This window comes from Cryptomeria japonica, chromosome 9 (assembly GCF_030272615.1).
Source record: "Cryptomeria japonica chromosome 9, Sugi_1.0, whole genome shotgun sequence".
In the NCBI taxonomy this organism is placed as follows: Eukaryota; Viridiplantae; Streptophyta; class Pinopsida; order Cupressales; family Cupressaceae; genus Cryptomeria; species Cryptomeria japonica.
The window spans coordinates 591,461,430-591,481,985 of record NC_081413.1 but is presented as its reverse complement, the minus strand read 5'-3'; the positions used below and the strand labels follow the sequence as shown (position 1 = coordinate 591,481,985).

Here is a 20,556-nt window from a genome sequence, read left to right as displayed (position 1 = left end):
GGTATATCTAAAGAAATTATTACATGGCATCTCCATGGATTTCACGTCACATGAAATCCACCATCAGTATCCGTTTATGTAATATCTACCATTATGGCTTGTCCACAGATATCACGTCTCATTATATCCATCATTATGGCATATCCATAGATATTACTACTAGAGATATAAACCATTATGACATATCCATAGATATCATGTCTCATGATATCCATCATAATGGTACGATCAATCAATATCGTAAAATCGTCACCTTACGATAATGATCAGAAGTACAAGTGTTCATCATTGAGAGATCGTCACCTCACAATAATGTTCACATGGGCTCATCAAGCATTGAACCAAAGTAGTCATGGAGTCACACACATGACACTAATCATGAACCATATCAGATTAATAAGATTTTATTAATAAGAGTTTACATTTTAAACATCTTAGAGAATACATTAGTACTATTAAAACAAATCAATGTTGCTGAGACTCAATCTCAGCCAGAGCTACATTTTCTACCATACCAAGCTTACCTTGAAAGTATGCAAACTTTATTCTAGAAAGAGGCTTGGTGAGGATATCTGCAGTTTGTTCATCTGTACTAACATATCTCAACTGAATAACATTCCTTTCCACCATGTCTCTAACATAATGATAAGGAATCTCCACATGCTTTGTTCTGTCATGAAACACAGTATTGACATAAAGCTTTATACAACTCTGATTGTCACAATGGATTATAGTAGGGTCTAAGGATTGTCCAAACAATCCTACAAGAAGTTTTTTGAGCCACATAGCTTCTCGAGCCCCATGGATGCTGCAATATACTCTACTTCTGTGGAGCTGAGTGCAACTGAAGACTGCTTCCTGCTGAACCGGGAAATTATAACCAAACCCAAACTGAAACAACACCCTGATGTGCTTTTCTGATCAATTACACTCCCAGCCCAATCAGAATCAGTATACCCTTGAAGGTTTAGGTCCACATCATCATATTTTAAACATATCCAATTGTGCCACGTAGGTATCTCAGAATATGCTTTGCCGCAACCAGATGTATTTGTCTTGGTTCACTCATGAACTGACTAAGTGCACTCACTGCATAACAAATATTTGGTCTAGTGTTGACCAAGTACATCAAGGACCCAATCATTTGCCTGTAAAGAGTGGGATCTGCCAAGTTTGAATAAGCTGCATCTTTTCTTAACTTATGCAAGTTTGTTTCCATAGGTGTAACCATGGATTTACAATCCATCATTCCAAACCTTTTCAGAATGTCAATGGTATCCTTGACTTAGAATGATTCCATCAGATTTCCGCCATACTTCTAAACCAAGGAAATAGTGTAATAGACCTAGATCTTTCATATCAAATTCAGATGCTGACTCTTGCTTACATTTGATAATAAGATGATTTTCTCCTATAATTAATAAGTCATCAACATAAAGAATTAGGATCAATATTTCTCCATTAATTACCATGAAATATAGGCTAGAATCTGCATCATTCTTGGAGAAACCCAAGCCCAAAAGGTAATGGTCAATCCTTTCATACCAAGTACGAGGAGCCTGTTTAGGACCATACAATGCCTTCTTTAATTTACAAACATGAGACTCTTTCCCATGAATCACGAAACCCTCAGGTTTCTCAATGTAGACCTCTTCCTCAATCACACCATTGAGAAAGGGAGTCTTTACATTAATTTGATGGATCTTCCACCCTTTTGATGCAGCAATAGCAATCACGGTTCTGACAAAAGTATATCGAGCAATAGGAGAAAAGGTTTCTTTGTAGTCAATTCCCTCCTTTTGAGAAAATCCTCTAGCTAGAAATCTGACTTTATATTTTTCTATCCTACCACCAGCAACATGTTTAATTTTGAAGAGCCATTTAGAGGAAACAATTGATTTACCTTCTGGTCTAGGTACAATGTCCCAAACATCATTCTTTAGAATAGATTGCTATTCTTCTGTCATAGCATCTTTCCAAACTTGAAGACTAGAAGCTTCCTCAATACTAGTGGGTTCTGACTCAATGATTTCACTCATTAATGCAACATAGCTGGAGAATCTGTGTGGTCTTTTACTTTTCCTGAAGGTTCCTTTTGGTGCTGCAAAACCTTTAGCCTCTTGCATCATTTTTCTTGCCCAAAGAGGTCTCTTTTGGTTTACAACAATGTCTCTAGGCCCATCAGTAGGACCCCAGGGTTCATTTGGATTAACATCTTCCACAAGTTCATGAGTCTCCCTCTGAATCTCAGGAGTATGGTCTTCTTTCATACTTTGAGGAGGCTCTTGATCTTCAATGCCTATTTCATGGATATCCTTGGATTTTCTGAATGCAACATCTTCTTCAAAGATTACATCCCTACTTAACTCAATCAATTTTTGTCCTGGAATATAGATCCTATAGGCTTTAGATGTTTCACTGTAGCCTACAAAAATTCCTTTCTTGCCTGAAGGTTCTAGTTTAGATCTTTTATCTTTGGGTATGTGTATGTATACTGGGCAACCAAAGATTCTCAAGTGGCTTATATCAGGTTTTACTCTTGTGAATGCTTCTTCAGGTGTTTTGTTTCCCAAAATGCTGCGAGGGCATTTATTTTGAATATAGACAATAGTTCTAGATGCTTTAGCCCAAAAGAAAGTATGAAGATTTTGGTCATGAATCATGGCTTTGGCTGATTTTTTACAATGGTCCTATTTTTCCTTTCTACCACATTATTTTGTTGAGGGTTATAGGGAACACTAAACTCCATCTTAATCCCAACATCACTACAAAAGTTTCTAAAGTTATTAGAGGTACACTCTCCTCCATTAGCTGATCTTAAGGTTTTGATTCTTTTCCCTGACATATTTTTTACTACCTTAAATCTCTTTAGTACTTAATCAGATTCTTTACTTTTCAAAAAATATATCCAAGTTTTCCTAGAATAGTCATCAATGAAAATAACATAGTACAAGAACCCACCTAAGGAAGCTATTGTCATGGGGCCACATAAGTCTGAATGAATAAGTTCTAAAACATATTTAGATCTACTTTCACTGTTATGAAAAGTACCTTTAGTGTTCTTCCCCAAGGCACATCCTTTGCAAGTTTCTTCACGTTCTTGGTTAATCTTGGGAAGTCTTGTCACCATCTTTTCCATCGAAGGTAGAGCACGAAAATGAAGATGCCCCAATCTTCTACGCCAAATCTCACATGTGTTTGAAGAATAATGAATTAGTGCTTGAGAAGAAGTAATGCAAAGTTGATAGAGACATCCATGGCGAACTCCTATAATTTGGGCCTTCTTGATGTTTGTCTTCTTGGGCCATGTTAGGACCTTGCCATCCATGAAAGTAATTCGGTAGCCTTTCTCTTCCAAGGCTGATATGGAGACCAAGTTTCGCTTAATCCCTGGTACGAATAATACATTAGTCAATTGTATGGATATGCCTGAATTTAGTTGTAGAGTAGAGGTCCCAAACCCTTTCACTGTATAGCTAGAGTCATCTCTAATGGTAACATTCTCATTTGATGTATTTTCCACCAAGTTATCTAGATGTTCTCTAAATCCCGTGATGTGGCGTGATGCCCCAATATCAATTATCCAAGTGTTGTGACTGGTAGCCACATGACTTGAAAGAGCCAAATAGAAGATGAATCCATCTGAATCTCCTTGAGGAAGGGTTTCGTCAACATGTGCAATGGAAGCTTGAGGCATTGTCCTGGTAGGACATTTCATGGCATAGTGACCATATTTGTCACATCTGAAACATTGTACTTTTGACATATCCTTCCTTCTCTTGGACGTAGAAACACTATTTGATTCTTTGTCTTTCTTTCTTTAGAAGTATCCTTTCTTTCCCTTCTTCTTGGTGGAGTGTGTGGCTAGAACATGAATGTCATTGTTCGTGGAGCTTTGTCCAATCCTTCTCTTGTGATTAGTCTCGACTCTTCTTGAATGCAATTAGTTTTTAGATGATCAAACTTAGGAAGTTTAGATCGTGCACTTATCCCTTGAATGAATGATTCCCAAGAAGAAGGGAGACCATTGAGAGCCAACATGGTTAACTCTTTACTTTCAATTGTGTGACCAATGGTGGAGAGCTAGTCTCTCAGTTCTGTTATCCTCATGAAGTATGAGGTGATAGTTTCGCCCTTGATCATTTTAACTTGATGGAGCTGTTGCTTTAATGCAAGAGCTCTACTAGTGTTATTTATCTCATACATACTTTCTAATGATTTGAACATATCATAGGCTGTTTTCAATTTTGAGATAATTGGTACAATATGATCTTTCACTGCATCCACCAACATTTTCATAGCTTTATTGTTCTTTTTAATCCATTGGAGCTTTTCGCTTTCTTTGTCAAGTACCGGTATAGCTTTCTTTACGAATTCATCTAATTCGTTTTCTCTAAAAGCAAGCATGATCCTAAACTTCCAAGATACAAAGTTGGAAGCTCCTTCAAGTCAATCCTCAAATCTAACACCATTCACCATTTTGATGTATAGAAGGGAGTTGACGAATTCAATAATATATAGAGAGTAGTCTTGCCTATTTAAATCTGATCTGATCTTTTTCTTATTGATACCATGTTAATTTTGGATCAGATTTATATGATTAGGTAATTTTATGTTTTTAATTATTTGAACCCAATAGACTTCAGTTTCAGTTTCCACTTTCAATCTGATATAGTTTTAGATTACAATGTATATATATATATATATATTCACACACACTGATAATTTGTAGTTTCAATGGTCGTATATCTTTCCACCGATACTAGTATATTGATCTGCTATATCCTCTTCTACCACTGTTCTAAGGAAATCATATTATACTTAAATGTGATATCCACAGACTTCCTTAAGGATCGTGTCCCTTTAACATGAAGGGTGGCTTGAGAAACCCGTATCGATTCATTAATGAATTGGAATACTAAATAAACACGTAATAACCATTAGTTAAATATAACCGATCATCATCGGTCACTAACAATCAACTAATAAAGAAAAAGAAATTGATCAGCAATTAAATCGATGATAAATGAAGACCAATAATAATAGTAATTGATGACAAGCAGATAACAGATATTCAAATGTCTGAGGCCAATAGGCCAATCAGACAGTTGAATTGTAGACTTGATCAGCGAACAGAAGCTATACATATTCAACATATTTATCATCATTGCATGTACTTTGTTTGGTCCTTTTCTTTGATCTGAAAGTCAATGTTAGCTTTCTATACAGATCCTTTTCACAAATTATTGAAGCAGTTCTGGCCTTCATGTATCATATTGGCTTCGAGTGGGGTTTTAGTACTACGGGGAATCTAAGTAATTTACAATGTGCAGGTGGCTTTTAGGTTATCCTATAGTGTATATCTTCAGAAGGGAGAATGTGGATCAAGCAGTCAGGAGTCTCTCTATTGGGTCTCTACATCTCTTCAGGATTCTCATTTGCAGGTACACTCTTCTAAATCTCTTTTTGTCATGTTCTAAAATCTGTAGATTTTATCAACTGCAGATTATATGCGAAGAGTTTAATAGCTAATAAAAAATATTCTCGATTTTTTGCAGTAAAGTAAGTTTTGGCAAAGAAGATCCCGAGGAAGAAGAGCTCATGAGGTGAGCCTAAATATCTTATTACCGTCTCTTCCTTTTTGCATCTGCACATTTCAAGGTTTTTGTAGGATAATTCGGAAGTTTTGCTATATATTTCAGAATGCATCCTTAAGTTTGTAAACCAGTTTGTATTGTAATGGAAATACCATGAAAAGATGTTCTCAAGGAGGTTTTCTCTCAACAATGTATATAAGAATTTGACACATTAAAAACAGAACTTGTATGTTGCATCTCTCAACTTACTCCAGTCATTTAAACTTTGAAAATAAAATAGGAGAATTCTGAATGCATTTCATGATTATGTTGCTAATGAAAAGAACACAATTTTGAGCAAGCCACAAATCTTCCTAATTTAGGCATATAATTCACAAACAATATTGCGAACAGGATAGATGACAATGGTATTTGTGAAACACATTCTTAGATGAAATGGGTTTGAAATGAATTTATCAGCGACACAAAACTAATATCACCTAATTGATAATGTTAATTTTTAGACCATGGTGGGCAGATTCTGCAACCACAAAATTTAATCCTAAAACTAGGAAGCTTAAAACACAAAAACTTTAACTAAGATTCAAAACAATGATCTCTGATTATTCTAATCTACAAACACGTTCTATTGAAAATGTGAACAGAAAATGCACTGTATTGAACTCCCAAACCTGTAATTGTCTTCTCAATAAATTTGAAAAGAAATACATTGCACTGGAATAAATTTTTAGAAGAGAGACTCAATGCGCATCATGATTAAAATTAGAATATGTGCCTTTTAAATAGAAAAATGCACTAATAATCTAAGAAAGAGAAATTAGAAGAGGTGCTAAGTAAAGCTCCATTTTAAGCTTACAACTTATTGGAGCAACACTCTGATTGAGTGGTCAATCAACTAGTCTAGTTAATCAAGCAATCTAGTCTAACAATGTATACTACCAATCAAAGAAGTTGAGACTAAGCTACGTTAACAAATTACTGAAGTCTTAAATAGTTAATTGGGTTTTAACATCAAAGAAGATTCCCTACATAACTGGACCTCATTCTCCCAAATAACTATGTTCTCTCCATGTTGATCTCTTAGCTGCACACAGGTTTGTATTTTCTGCTGTTACGATGAGAACATTGATTAAGCAACTCAAGGTGAAAACTCTAACATTCCCTCTTTTCAAGGAAAGTGTTATCCAGCAATCCAAGTCTATCTCTCCACATCTGACAGTGTCCCCTTAGCTAGGGGCTTTGTCGAAATATTTACATGTTGTGAATTTGAGGGAACATATTCAAGTATCACTGCTCCCTTTTAAACTCTGTCCTTGCGGAAATGGTACCAAATGTCTATATGCTTAGAATGGTCACCAAACACTGTATTATTAGAAACTCAATGCAACTTTGATTATTATAGCATGCAACTGTTGGCTCTAACATCTGATCAGTTGCGAATGCTATCAACTTGGAAAGTTGGATAGCCTTGCAACTAGCAGATGATGCTGCCATATTCTTTGCTTGTATTGAACTCAATGTGTTGTTACTTGCTACCTGTTGAACCAGGATATCATACCCAACCGCAATTTGAAACAAAAACTTGGAGTGATCTTCCTACTATTAGCATCACCTACCCAGTCTAAATTCACAAAGCCATGCAACATCAACTCTACATCTCCAACAGACCTCAACCTGTTTTAGATACATTTCTTCCTCTATATTACCACTTAGAAGAGTTGTCTATACATCAATCTAGTATAAAGACCAATCAGAATAAGATGCAAGATACAAATTAAAGTGTTAACACATCTGGGGTACAATGGAAGGGTTCCATGTAACAAGCAGTCTTCATCAGCAACGTCAAAGCTATTCTATTAAGAGTAGCCATACATTGAAGACCTAACTCTCAATATTCTATGCTAGATAATTTTGACGATGCCAATCTTGTTTAGTGCAATTGCTTCATAATACATGCAAGAAATGACAAATGGAGAATACAAAATGATATAATATGAGTGGTTTTGTTTCTCCTATCTTTTAAGTCATCTTCTTCTCTTTTTTCTTTTGAATGTAACATAACTATTCTTCAAATCATTATACATAGTTTTGCTTAATGCAATCTTGCATTACAATTCTAGCATGTTGTATTGTCACTGAGTTCACTTTGTCTTAGGACTATGATTTTTGTTTTTTTTGCACTCTTTCTTTTCCTCATTGTTTGTACTTTGTATACATCTCATTAGAACCTGTTTTGGTGTGTTTTCCCACAAGCTACCTCGTGTCCTAGATCACTGTATGAAACATATTTAGTATGGATTGTTGAATTTTAGACTTTCAGATTTAAACTATACCCAGAAAACTGAAGTTAATTACTAAATCAATATATTTGCTGTTTAGTTTAATTACTTTCAGACTTAGACATAAACATAAATTGAGCAAAATGAACACGACACACAAATACCCTGGGAAAACCTCCTAGGAGGAAAAACCCAGCCAACAGATCCTCAGATCTGACTATGAATTATATCCAATTGTAACAGTACATTACTTAGCTGGTAGCTTTGATGTGGCACACCAATTTGTCTAAGCCTTTCACACAGCAATACACCTCTTGAATATGCTTTGCATATAACAGCAAGATGACATTCAGATGAACAGATCTGGAAATTGTCTTTGGCTTCACATATGTCTTGCCATTCGCATCTTCTATTGAAGTTCACCCTTGTATTAACAGTCGCCTCAATGCACACTTCCTTCAGCTCGCATTTAGAATTCTTTCTTTCTGATTTTCGCACTTGCAGAATGATTATTGCATGTGATATCATTGTATATTAATGAGGTCAAGTAGTTGTTTATTTATATGAGGCAAGAGGACCTATTTGAGGTCGGCTTGGTGCTGATCCCTTTTTTTATTTATTTTATTACTTTATAGGGTCGGCCCTATTAGAGGGAACATGTTTCCCTTTTGAGTGGCGTGTGAGAGGGGAGAGAAGGGCCCAGCCCTTGGCGGATTCCAATGTTGCCTTAAGGCAATTGGAATCCACATTCTACCTAGTTACAATCAACATGGACACCATCCTTATCTCTAGATAATATTATTTTCTTGTTCAAATTCATCTCGTTGATAATATTAGCATAATTTTTCCATTATTGCATCATTTCAACATACACATACTTGAAAATATTTTAATGCGTATAGGCCCTTTATGAAGTTGGTTGAGAACTAAATCTCGTCATGTCAATTCTCATCAAATAAAACCTATTTGGATTTATTTCATCAGTTCTGGAGATTATAGATCATCATGGCAAATGATTGTTTCGTAATCTTGATAAAATGTCTTGATATGATGAAGTTTGAGACAACTTGTCCTTAAATCACTTTCAATTATGTTACAAAATTGTGGAAAATTAACTGAGATGTGACATTGGAGATGATAAGTTTCCCAACTCTTTTGTACTCTCATGTACTCTCATGTCTAATGATATACATGGAATATTATCGTGTAGTCTATTTTAAAATCAAGTGAATGCCATTGAATTCTCATGTTAGTCTAGGAGGTGTGATTATATCAACATCTCTATATCAAAATTACAAATTTGGGCATTGTTTAATGACAATGATAGTTTGCATCATATTGGTATGTTGAAGTCTTTCAATAGCATTAATTTAGTAATATTGTTTTAAAAAGCATGACATGTATTGGAAATGGAGCAGGGATATGAACTTGTGTTACATGGGAATGCATCCCCACCCCGCAAACCTATATCCTCGTCCCTAGAGGCATTTTGGTTATGGGGGATGTTAGGGGACATCCCCTAGCGCCCCTCCCCCCTCCCCCAAACTCAGAAAATGAGGAAATATACTGGAACACGTTCCTAAAATCGGGGACAGCAGGAAACACATCGAGGATGCCTAGCCATTCCCAAGGCGACTGGGGATGTCTTGAATGTCCCTCAATTGTCTTGGGGCGGCTAGGCACTCCTTGCAATTTTTTTTTATAATGTTTAAAAAATGAATCATTTATAATATTAAAAAAAGACTGTTAAATATATCATGATAGCATTAGAACATCAGTAAACATCAACAACATTAAAACAGCAGCAATAAACACATGATGACAGCAGTATAACAACAATTAAATTAATCATCTTAGAAGTGACAACAAATGGAGTGTAACAGTAATAAATATATCATGATTCAGATTCGTAGTTAATAATTGAAGTTATATAACAGTTGATACTAACAGTAATATTTTGGATTTCTAATTTCATTGTTCAAAAAAGTCTCAAACTTTAAAATTCTTGATGTGGTATTATTCAAGTCAATTATTATTGTCAGTTGCAAGAGAGATAAAGGTGCATTTTCCATAGTCTGTGACATAGTTGGACTACTCGCAGGGTACTCGGCGAGTTGTAAAAACTCGTAGAGTTTTCCACCCCTGCAAGTTTTTTTGACTTAAACTCACGAATAAAACTCGGCGAGTTTTTGAAAAAAACTTGGCATGTTTTTGTCAAAAACTCAGTGAGTTTTTGAAAAAAACTTGGCCTGTTTTTGTCAAAAACTCGGCGAGTCCCGTGACAAAAACTCAGCTGCTACAGCACAAAAGCGAAAAATGTCAAAAACACAATTTAATTCATCATTTTAGCTTGGGTTTTTTGCTGAGAAGGGGGAAGAGTGACTCCAACACTCTTGCAAGGTGATTTTGAGCGATTCTTGTGAATTCCAAGTGGATTTGAGGTGTTTTTTCAAGAAAAATCAGATTCTCAGGTTGGTTTTTTATTTTTTTTCTATGCTTTTTTAAAACATTATGGTTATTTTTTGTTTAATCTAGATGAGTTAGAAATCATTCCTAAGTAGTCTAAAATCTTTTTAAGTTATTTGAACAAGATTTAACACTAGTTTTGACAAGTTTTGTTGATTTTTTCACTATTTTTTTGTAGGATATCTAGTTTTCCAAAAAAATCAAGCCCTAATAGTTTTTTTTTTTCTTTTTAAACTTTGAATGATGTCTAAATTTTTTTCAACTAATTTAGATAGTTTGCTAAATTGTTTAACTAAAATGTAAACTTCTTGTTTTTCACTTTGTATGTGTTGGTTAACTAAGCATTAATTATGGCAAGTTCTGATTGGCCACAAGAACCATGCCCATCTGGATATATAGGCACCCGTCCTAAAGGTGCCTATAGGGGACCGGATCCTGGGACAGTTATTTGCATAAAGTGTGAAAAAATACTTCATGGGGGCATCAACCGTCTCAAATACCACCTTGCAGGCATAGACGAACATGATGCTAGAGAATGCATAGGGACCAATCTTGAAATAAAAGACAAATGAATGCCCTACTTGTAGTTGGGGAAGAGAAGAAATTGCAAAGGGAGAGGGCAAAGCTAGCCATGAGATCAGCCATAGCTGAATGTCAAGGTGCTTCTATCGACATTGAAGAAGAACAAGAAGCTTTTGAGGGCATAGTGGGCTCTCGGCGTGGCCCACGTATCCGCAAACCCACCACCACCTCGCCCATCGCTTTTGCTTCCTCTAGTAAAGTACTTGACATTGACAATGGCACTGTTGCATCACGATCAAGGTCCATAGGTGATTATTTTGTGCCCAAGAACACACCTGGAGCACAACCATCATTAGAGGCCACTAGATGGAATAGGGAGGGACATGAAAAAGTTGACATTGCATGTGCTGATTTTTGGTACTTCAACAACATTCCATTCAATGTGGCAAACAATCCTTTTTGGATGAATTTGGTGACCGCAATGACAGTTGTAGGAAAGGGGTACAAGGCCCCTTCTCACAAGGATTTGAGTGGGAGGTTAGTAAATTACTAAATAGTCCACTTGATTTCATTTTTTATTGTTTTTTAGATTTCTTGTTTATTAAATCAAAATTGTGTACTAAGAACTAATTTCACTTTGTTCTTGTAGGTTGCTCACAAATGCAGTTGCTAGGGCAAGAGAAGTGGTGGAGGAATAAAAAATTGAATGGGCAAAATATGGCCGCACCATTCTTTTTGATGGGTGGATAGATGGCAAGAACTGCACCATCATTAATTTTTTGGTTGCTTGCAAGGAAAATGTAGTGTTCTTGAAATCGGTTGATGCCTTTAGCAAGGTGAAAAATGGAGAAACATTGGCTGGAATGTTGGAGCACGTTGTCATGGAGGTGGGAGTAGAGAATGTGGTGCAAATCATCACAGATAATGCAGCAACATATGTGTCAGCAGGTAGAATCCTTTTGAATTATCACCTTTAGCAATATTTTTCATTTGTTGTGGCTTTGTTTTTCTTGGTTGCATCTTTCTTAAGAATAACTTCTTCTTTTGCAGGTAGAATCCTCCAAGAGAGGCACCCCACTCTTTTTTGGACACTTTGTGCAGCACATGTCCTTGACCTTCTTTTGGAGGACATAGGAAAACTTGAGTGGGTGACTCTAGTTGTGGAAGATGCAAGAGGATCACCAAATATATTTACAATCATCCTTGGGTTCTAAATTTGATGAGAGAGCACACCGAAGGGAAAGATTTGGTGAGAGTTGGTGTCACAAGGTTTGCAATGATTTTCTTAACGTTGCAAAGCCTTCTTGCTGTATTGACTTCTTTGAAACAAATGTTTGTGAGTGGAGCATGGCTAAACTCACTATATTCAAAGAAGCTTGAAGGAGAGGCTGTCGCATGCATAGTCTTCGACAACCAATTTGCACAAAGGGCTGTAGAGATTGTGAAGGTAACTTCGAAACTTTTTTTTTAATTATTCTTGATTCAAGTCTTTCATCACTAATTTGTAACTTCATTAATTAATCTTTTTGTAATTTGTATTTTTCAATTGTAGGTGTTGGAGCCCTTGGTTAGAGTTCTCCGCTTGGTGGATGAGGATAAAAACCCCAATGGGGTATATTTATGAGGCCATGGATAGGGCCAAGGAGTCTATCAAAAATTTCTACAAGGGGGATAGACTCAAATTTGATCCCATTTGGGAAATTATTGATAGGAGGTGGAACAACCAGCTCCAACAACCCATTCATGCAACAGGGTACTTCCTTAACCCTCGTTTTAGGTTCAGGGGTTCTTACTCAGATCTTAATAGAGAGGTTATGGAGGGCCTCAATACATGCATTGAGAGGATGGTACCCGATGTTGAGGAGAGAGACCTCATTGTGGGCGAACTCCAAAATTATGAGGAAGCAAGGAGTAAGCTATTCTCTTCAGAGTTGGCTAGGAGAGGAAGAACCACTGAAACCCCAGGTATAACATTTGCCATTTGGATTTTGGGATCTAAAGTGATTGATAAATTGATAAATTATGTTTTCTCTTTTCTATTTGCTTTCTAACTTTTCAATTTTTTTTATTTTGCAGATGCTTGGTGTCAAAATTGGGGTGGAAACACCTCACATCTCAAAGTATTTGCCCTCAGAGTCTTATGTCAGCCTTGTAGTTCATCCAATTGTGAGCGCAATTGGAGCTTGTTTGAAGCAATCCACATGAAGAAGAGGAGCAAGTTAGTGCAGAAACGCCTCAATGACCTTGTCTTCGTGCAATATAATCTTCGATTGCGCGTAAGGAAGGTGGAGGAAGTAGAAGGTGGTCCAATTGACTTGGATGATATAGATCCTTACAGTGATTGGACACCACAGGAGCAGTATCCATTGTTTTCCGAGGATGACATCATTGATTTCAAGAGGCAGGCTATGGAGGAGGGGCATGGATTTGGTTTTCACGCTGGATGACATCGAGGAAGAAGAGGATGAGGATGAGGATGAGGTGTCATTGCCAGTGCCACAAGAAGGTGGAGACATAGCTTCAGCCAGGATTGAGGATGAGCCAGCCATACCGAGCGAGGAGGCACAGTCATGTGACTCACGCCCACTGCAGACTTCTAGGACTAGACCCTCTAGTTCTACCTCTCCCCTAGTTTTTGCTAGAGCTGGGAAGAGGAAGTTGTAATTGTAATGATGTATTTACTTTTGGTTTTACAAAAACTATTTACTATTTTGCTTCCAGGCTTCCAGCCATCAGCATTCCTCATGAGGATGCGATTTTGTAGATACTTTGCATTTAAATATATCTAGAATCAGCTTGTTTCTTTTGTGTTCTCATTTATTGACTCATTGGATGCATCTTCTCAATAAATTTTGCAAAAAAAATGCATTTTTAATGAAATTTAAGTATGTTTTTAAGTTGCCGAGTTTTTCGCTGATTTCCCCGAGTTTTTCTTGAGTTTTTTTTTCCAGGCCTTGGTGAGTTTTGCCGAGTGGCGAGTAGTTTAACTTTGGTCTGTACAGTGTGGTATTGTGTGAAAAGTATAAATAAACAATTTCTTTTTGGAATGTTGTAGGCATTGCAGACTTTTGCAGAAATCATCCAACATCATTTTAACATTGACATGTTATATTGCTGCTGTTATTTTTCTATTCATTTACTTGTAGAAATCTCTCTCTCTCTCTCTCTCTCTTTCCATATATATATATATGCATATTTCCAACCCCCTTAAAAAACTATATATATTGTCGTCCGCCTGCCATCCTCAAAAAATGTCTCTTGGAGTGCCATCCTCGAAATGCATCCCTTGTCATCTCGTTATCTCTGTCCCATAAACACCATGGGCCAGAAATGTGAACTAATTATTATCAAACATGATCTGTGTATCTATCTTATTGGATTCAAAGTGGACCAAATGGAATCCTTTTACTTTCTTTGCCACGAAGTACCCACAGGATACAAAAATATTTGATGGGGGAGCCTTTTGGTTCTTGGAAACATTTTATTGTCTTACAAGACTTTTTTGTACTTCATGGATACAAAGTTGATGTTGTCTACAACTTCCTTTCATTTATCAATGGACAACCCAAAGTCATCAACATAATCACTCTCCATCCTCTTCTCAAGTTCAATATTAAGCATCCATGTTCTTGGTATGAAAGTTTACCTTCCATTTACATGAAAAGCCCCACACAACTAGAATTTCGCTCCCAATTGGTAATCAAATCAGCATATCAACTGTTGTTTAATGTTGATGGTGTTTCAATGCAAGAAGCTATTTACTCTGCTGCCAAGCTTGTTAACATGATCTAAAACATTGAATGGCAAGTACATGACAAGCTTGAGCATGCCTGACCAAGTACAAGCAACACCATAGCCAACATTGAGTTTCATACGAGTTAAAGGTTGGTGATAAGATCTGGTTACATATTTGGAAGTGCTTTAGTAGTCTCACAATCTTCTACCTTGTTATGGTCCCGAAACTATCACTAAGTGTGTTGGAGACAATGCTTGAGCTCAATCTTTTCTGTATCTTTATTGGTATCTTATTTGTGGTGTTGCTTTGATCCTATTTCCCCCTTTGTTGAAGAAATCCAGTCCTTGGGTTGAGAATTCAATGGAATGCAATGTCCCCTACTAGGAAGTTGCCAATTTCCCAATAATCAACACCCATTACATAATATTATCATGTCTTAAATTAATTTATTAAACTAGATAATCATACTAATTCATAGTACAATTGATAGTGAATATATTCAAGCCACAATTTTTACTTCCTTTCTAATCCTCAATCCTGGAAGGGGATTTACTTGTCTATGGCGTGATGACACCACCTCCATTATTGGGCCTAGGTTTCAAGAACATCCGTCCAGACCACCCTTGGGGCTCACCTAATTTAGGATGTGTTGTGACGTGTTCACACATTGCCCCATTGCAAATGGGGACCCCTACTTTTTGCTTTCTAGGGTTTGTTTTCTTGGCTTAGTCTTTTAGGTTCTTGGCTATTAATCTTTGTATTAGAGAGTTGCCAGAGAGATCATTAGGATAGCAGGATCTGTTGAAAATAATAGCTAGGTTGGATACCTGACTATTGCATTTTAATGTTGTCTATGACAATTAAAATCCATATGTATTTTCTCTCATGTAATTCGAACCACTTAGGGCTGGGCCCAAATACATGTAACGTGAAGGCAAATGAAGTATTTAGGGCTGGGCCCAAACTCATGTAACGTGAAGGCAAATGAACTATTAGGGCTGGGCCCAAACACATGTAACGTGGAGGCAAATGATGTAACTTATAAAATGGCAATATAATATAAATAAATAAATATGCAAGCCGTCTTGGGAGATTGGCGCCAAAGGTTGGATATAAAACTAACATCAAATGAAGTCATTATCATAATCTCATTCAAATGTTATCTGCCCTCCAAACAACGATCTCTCCTCCACTTATGCGAACTTGTCCAAGCCTATTGTGTAAATTCATCAAGGCTGATTGTGCCGAAGTTGTCAAGATCATCATGCGAACTTGATGAGGCCTCTCCTTGTGCGAATCTGGTCAAGTCTCCCTTAGACATCTGCTGCTGATCCTCCTTAGTCATCTGCTGTTGATAAGAGCTGCGATCTTCATTGTTATGTAAAGTGAGATCGTGATATGCTAACTTGCTGATTGGACAGCAGTCTGAGATAAGTTCATTGCCTTGTAATTGCCTATATTTGAGATAATACATATTGTATTTTGAGGCTGGGTTTTTCACCTCCAAGAGGGAGGTTTTCCCAGGGTATTGGTGTGTTTTGTCTTGTGTTTTCATTGCTGTTACTGTTCATTTACAGTCTGTTATAATCTTATTGCTTAAACTTAACATCTGATTGTTTAAAACTAATAGGGTCTGCTTGAATTGAAGTGGGGCAGTAGGTGGTCCAGGTTAGGGTTTCTGTTGAAAGTTTGAAACCCTCCTCTTAGTTAGGCTTGGGTCTTGTTTCTAGGGTTGAGTCTTGATTGAGTTTGAGGAAGTCTTTGTGTCATGCTAGGAGTCTTGCCTTTTGAGACCTATGCCGTTGAGTCAAGTCAAGGATGCCTTGGACATTAAGTTGAGCAAGCTTTTGATCATGAACAATGAGGAATTTGGGTGAGAACCTCAAATTCGCTCCTGACCTTTCCAAGGGTACAGGAGCGAATTCCTCAAAAGAAAGCTTCCCCCCCCAAACTGGATGAAATATTCTATCTCAGGTTCTTGTTTATGCAATATCCACTTACCTATCCCTTGTAGAAGCATATCAATGAGACTAGAACGCAAAGGCTAGAAGACAATGGAGAATTTGAGCTAAGATTGTGAATTTCGCTCCTGACCTTTCTAGAGGTACAGGAGCGAAATTTCCTTAGCTCTCTTTGCCCTCCTATTTTGGACAAAAAAATTCACTTTAAGGCATGGATTAAATAGCTTGAATTCACCCTTGGAGATGCTTTGGACAAACTTGGACTTGGAAATTTGGAGAGAAAGTCTCGAATTTGAGCATTATTGCAAAATTCGCTCCTAACCCTTTTAAAGGGACAAGAGAGAATTCCTTAAAAAACCTCTCTTGGTCCTAACTTGGACTATAACCCTTGCTTCCAGGCCTTGACTGAATGAAGAATGATTGATCCATGCCCTTGGAATGAGTTGCAACAATATTGGATGAGGAATTTGAGCCAAAAAGCAAAATTTCGCTCCTGACCCTTCCAAATGGTCCAGAGCGAATTTTCTCAAAGGGTCATGTACCTTCCAGAGGTACCAAAGCGAAATCCTTGAGGAGACCTAATTCTTCACCAAAGTCATTGAATGGTTGTCATTTTGAGCAATAGTGAGAGCAAATTTGCAAGATCATGGAAAGAAAAGGATCAAAGTTGAAGTCTAAGGCAAAGCTATGAGAAATGAAGGATAAATTGAGTGAAAATATGAATTTCGCCTCTGACCCTCTCAAAGGGTCCAGAGCGAATTTCACTTAAGCTCCTGACCCTTCCAAAGGGTCCAGATCGAATTTCTTCAAGAAGCCTTGTACCTTGCTCAAACCTTTGAACTAACCTATTCCTAAGCATTTTTGAGGGCAAAAGACTTGTTTTTGATGAGAAAAGGATGAGAAATGAATTTTATAAAGGAAAATTGAGCAAAATGCAAAATTCGTTCCTGACCCTTCCAAAGGGTCCAGAGCGAATTTTCCTAAACATCTATTTACTCCTTGTTTGGGGTCAAAATCTTTGTTTCTATGGCGTGGTTGAGAGAGGGTTGATGTATACTTACCTTGAGAAGTGAATTGAAGCAAAGGAAATGATGAATTTGAGACTAAATGCCAAATTCACTCATAACCCTTCCAGAGGGTCCAAAGCGAATTTCATTATAGGTCCTGTCCTTGCAGAGGGTCCAGAGCGAATTTCGTTATAAGTCCCGTCCTTGCCTAAGGTCCAAAGTGAAATCCTTCTTTTAGGCCTTTTGGGGGTCAAATCAATAATGTCTTCAGGAGAGGGATTGAAAGGTCAAGTCTAAGACAAGGCTAAGTGAAAAGGAGTATGAATTGAGCCTAGAGGATCAAATTCGCTCCTGACCCTTCCAAAGGTACAGGAGCGAATTCTTTCAAAATCTACATCTCACCTCTAGTTTGGGTAGAATCCTTAGTTCAAGAACTTTGCATAAGGAAGAATGACCTCATCCAAGCCTTAAGGACCTATAATCATGGTGTGAGCTAGTAGAAATGAGTAAACTTGATGAATTTGAACACAAATGTCAAATTCGCTCCTGACCCTCTCTAAGGTACATAAGCGAATTTCTTCTAAAAGTGTGTCTTTTCCTCCTAGCTTCAAGGGAAATTGATTCAAATATCTTCTTATTGATGATTTAAGGTAAGAAATGCCATGTTAGAATGATTATATATCATGTATTCTTAATCATCTTTTGTTTTCTTTGTAGATCAAGAAGGCTGGGCTAGAAGGAAGAATAGACAAAGATAAGTAGGACGCCATTAGGAAGCTTCATCATCCTCAAGAGGCCCCTTAAGCACATAAAAGAAGACTCAAAGTGCTGAAGACTTTAAGTGTTTAACAGTTGCTAGCAATGGAGCTAACCATCCTCAAGGACCTCATTCTACCACATGGAGAAATCACAAGATGGCAGAGAAGAAAGATCTTATAAACACTTCAAGGCGAGGTGAGCTACCAGAGGAGGAGTGACTTGACTGTGAAGAGGCTTCATCAAACACGAGAGCCAAGGAAAGGTGTGCCACTCATCAAGTACATCAAAGACAAAGGAGGATCGACTAAGGTCATCATAGAGCAAGTACCAAATAAGGTGGCATCCTAGTCACTGTTTCTCCAGTCAGAAGGGTCCACATCAGCGTGTCCAGATTCAGTGAATCATGCCTATTCATGAAGGCACAAACTTCGATGTACCTACCCCTATTTCCTATTAATTCTCAAATATTGAATGTAATTTTCTCATTGGCTAAAAGAGTTTGTTGTAACTAACCCTAATTAGGGTTTTCATCTTGAAATCCTAGCCATTGATTGTAAATCAATCGGAGCCATTGAAATGTAAAGAGCTCTCTATATAAAGCTTTGGCTCTTCATTTGTAAAAGGGAATAGTTAGTCAATTGTTAATAGTGGTAAGAATAGCTATTAGTCAATAGTGAGTAGTCAGTAGAATAAGCAATTAGAGTAGAGTAGGGAGAGAAGGCAAGAGATTGTTGCCCAAAATTGTAAACAAATTTCATTTTTCATTGAAGTTAATGTGAAATGTTTTGTTTCTTGTAATATGCATGGTTTCTTGTTGAATCTTCATTTTAGATGGTAAATGATTAGATTGAATGAAAGAAGTTACTGAATGCACTCGCTTGGAATCCGCATAGTCCAGACCACTAGCCTCTTATTGACTGTAAGTGCGCCCTGTGTGGTCAATTGGCATAGAATGAGCTTAATCTCGAGTCGTTATGTGTTTATTGTTCATGCATTAACTTGAATGGTGATCAGTGTCTGATGGTGTAACGATTTGATTATTTTCGAAGCATCCCTTAGAAGATTGCACTAAGTTGGTGTCGGATTGTTCAACCTGATGGTGAGACCCAACCCAGTAGGACTCCACCTAGTTGTTCATCTATCTTCTCACATTCTAGGTCTTAGAGTAGACTTTCTGAGCCCTTCACCTTTTGCTATTTCTTTATTCTTCCCGGTGAGTAGATAGGACTCAAGTTCCAGCAGATTAAACGCTTAGGCAATCAAATGTAAGTTCTCATTGTGATTCCAACATAATCACATCAAACCAAAAGAGCTTATCCACATGTAGAGACCCTACATATAAGAATCTTGGAGTTATTTCGATTGATCCTTAGGCAAATCTTCAGCATTCGAATAACTTTGTTCAAGAGAGGATAAGATACTTATGGTATTTTATTCTGTGTTTGCATGTGCATAAAAAACACATCAACAAGATGGATTTACTCCGCTTCTCCCTAACAACACCACGCCTCTCCTTATAGGGTGGGGTTGGGGGGGGGTGGTCAATAGAAATGATTAAGTAATTGGGCTATGCATATAATAGTCTTTCATGTACTATGAATGTATATGAAATTAAGTATTACTGTCATACATATTGCATTCTATATTATTATTACTATTTTTTTTTTTTGGGGGGGGGGGGTGTTCGATAGAAATGATTAAGTAATTGGGCTATGCATATAATAGTCTTTCATGTACTATGAATGTATATGAAATTAAGTATTACTGTCATACATATTGCAGTCTATATTATTATTACTATTAAATTCTGCATAAGAACATTTTTAGGCTTCATATATTAAGCACATTCCCATGCATACCACCAAGAACAAGGATGTTACTGCCTGTAACTTAATAACAGTTTTGCTCAGATCTGATCAATGGTGATGTGTATATCTGTTTTTGTTCTCTTATTCATACCCACACCCCCTCTAATATCTTTACTTCTAAGGGACATACTGTTGTGACGTTTTCACACATCGTCCCATTGCAAATGGGGACCCCACTTTTTCGCTTTCTAGGTTAGTTGTTGTGTCTTTAGCTATTAACCTTGTGCTTGAGGAAGTGTAGTATCTTAGGTGGCCAGGAGGTAATCAAGTCAAGTCTCTCTCTTTAGGATGAAGTGAGGTTAGTTAGTTCTCAAGGCTTACAAAGTGAACAATTCATGATGATCATTCCATTTGATCATCT

At 37.1% G+C, this 20,556-nt stretch overlaps 2 protein-coding genes across 5 annotated transcripts in view; both read left to right on the top strand.

Annotated features, from left to right (window-relative positions):
- Positions 1–20,556, top strand: part of LOC131071844 (uncharacterized) — a 46,346-nt gene that overhangs the window by 12,087 nt on the left and 13,703 nt on the right. For all 4 annotated transcript variants that reach the window (XR_009112600.2, XM_058007807.2, XM_058007806.2 and 1 more), the window contains exons 5-6: positions 5,334–5,444; positions 5,559–5,606. Coding sequence is in view for 3 of the 4 variants with exons in the window: in XM_058007807.2 (XP_057863790.1) it covers positions 5,334–5,444; positions 5,559–5,606 (159 nt within the window). In the remaining variant the exon portion in view is untranslated. The remainder of the gene's footprint in view (positions 1–5,333; positions 5,445–5,558; positions 5,607–20,556) is intronic.
- Positions 10,475–13,619, top strand: LOC131071846 (uncharacterized). The gene is made up of 5 exons (XM_059211169.1): positions 10,475–11,401; positions 11,514–11,812; positions 11,915–12,311; positions 12,417–12,829; positions 12,941–13,619. The coding sequence occupies exons 4-5, from the start codon at positions 12,454–12,456 to the stop codon at positions 13,309–13,311; spliced, it is 747 nt and encodes a 248-aa protein (XP_059067152.1). The 5' UTR covers positions 10,475–11,401; positions 11,514–11,812; positions 11,915–12,311; positions 12,417–12,453; the 3' UTR covers positions 13,312–13,619.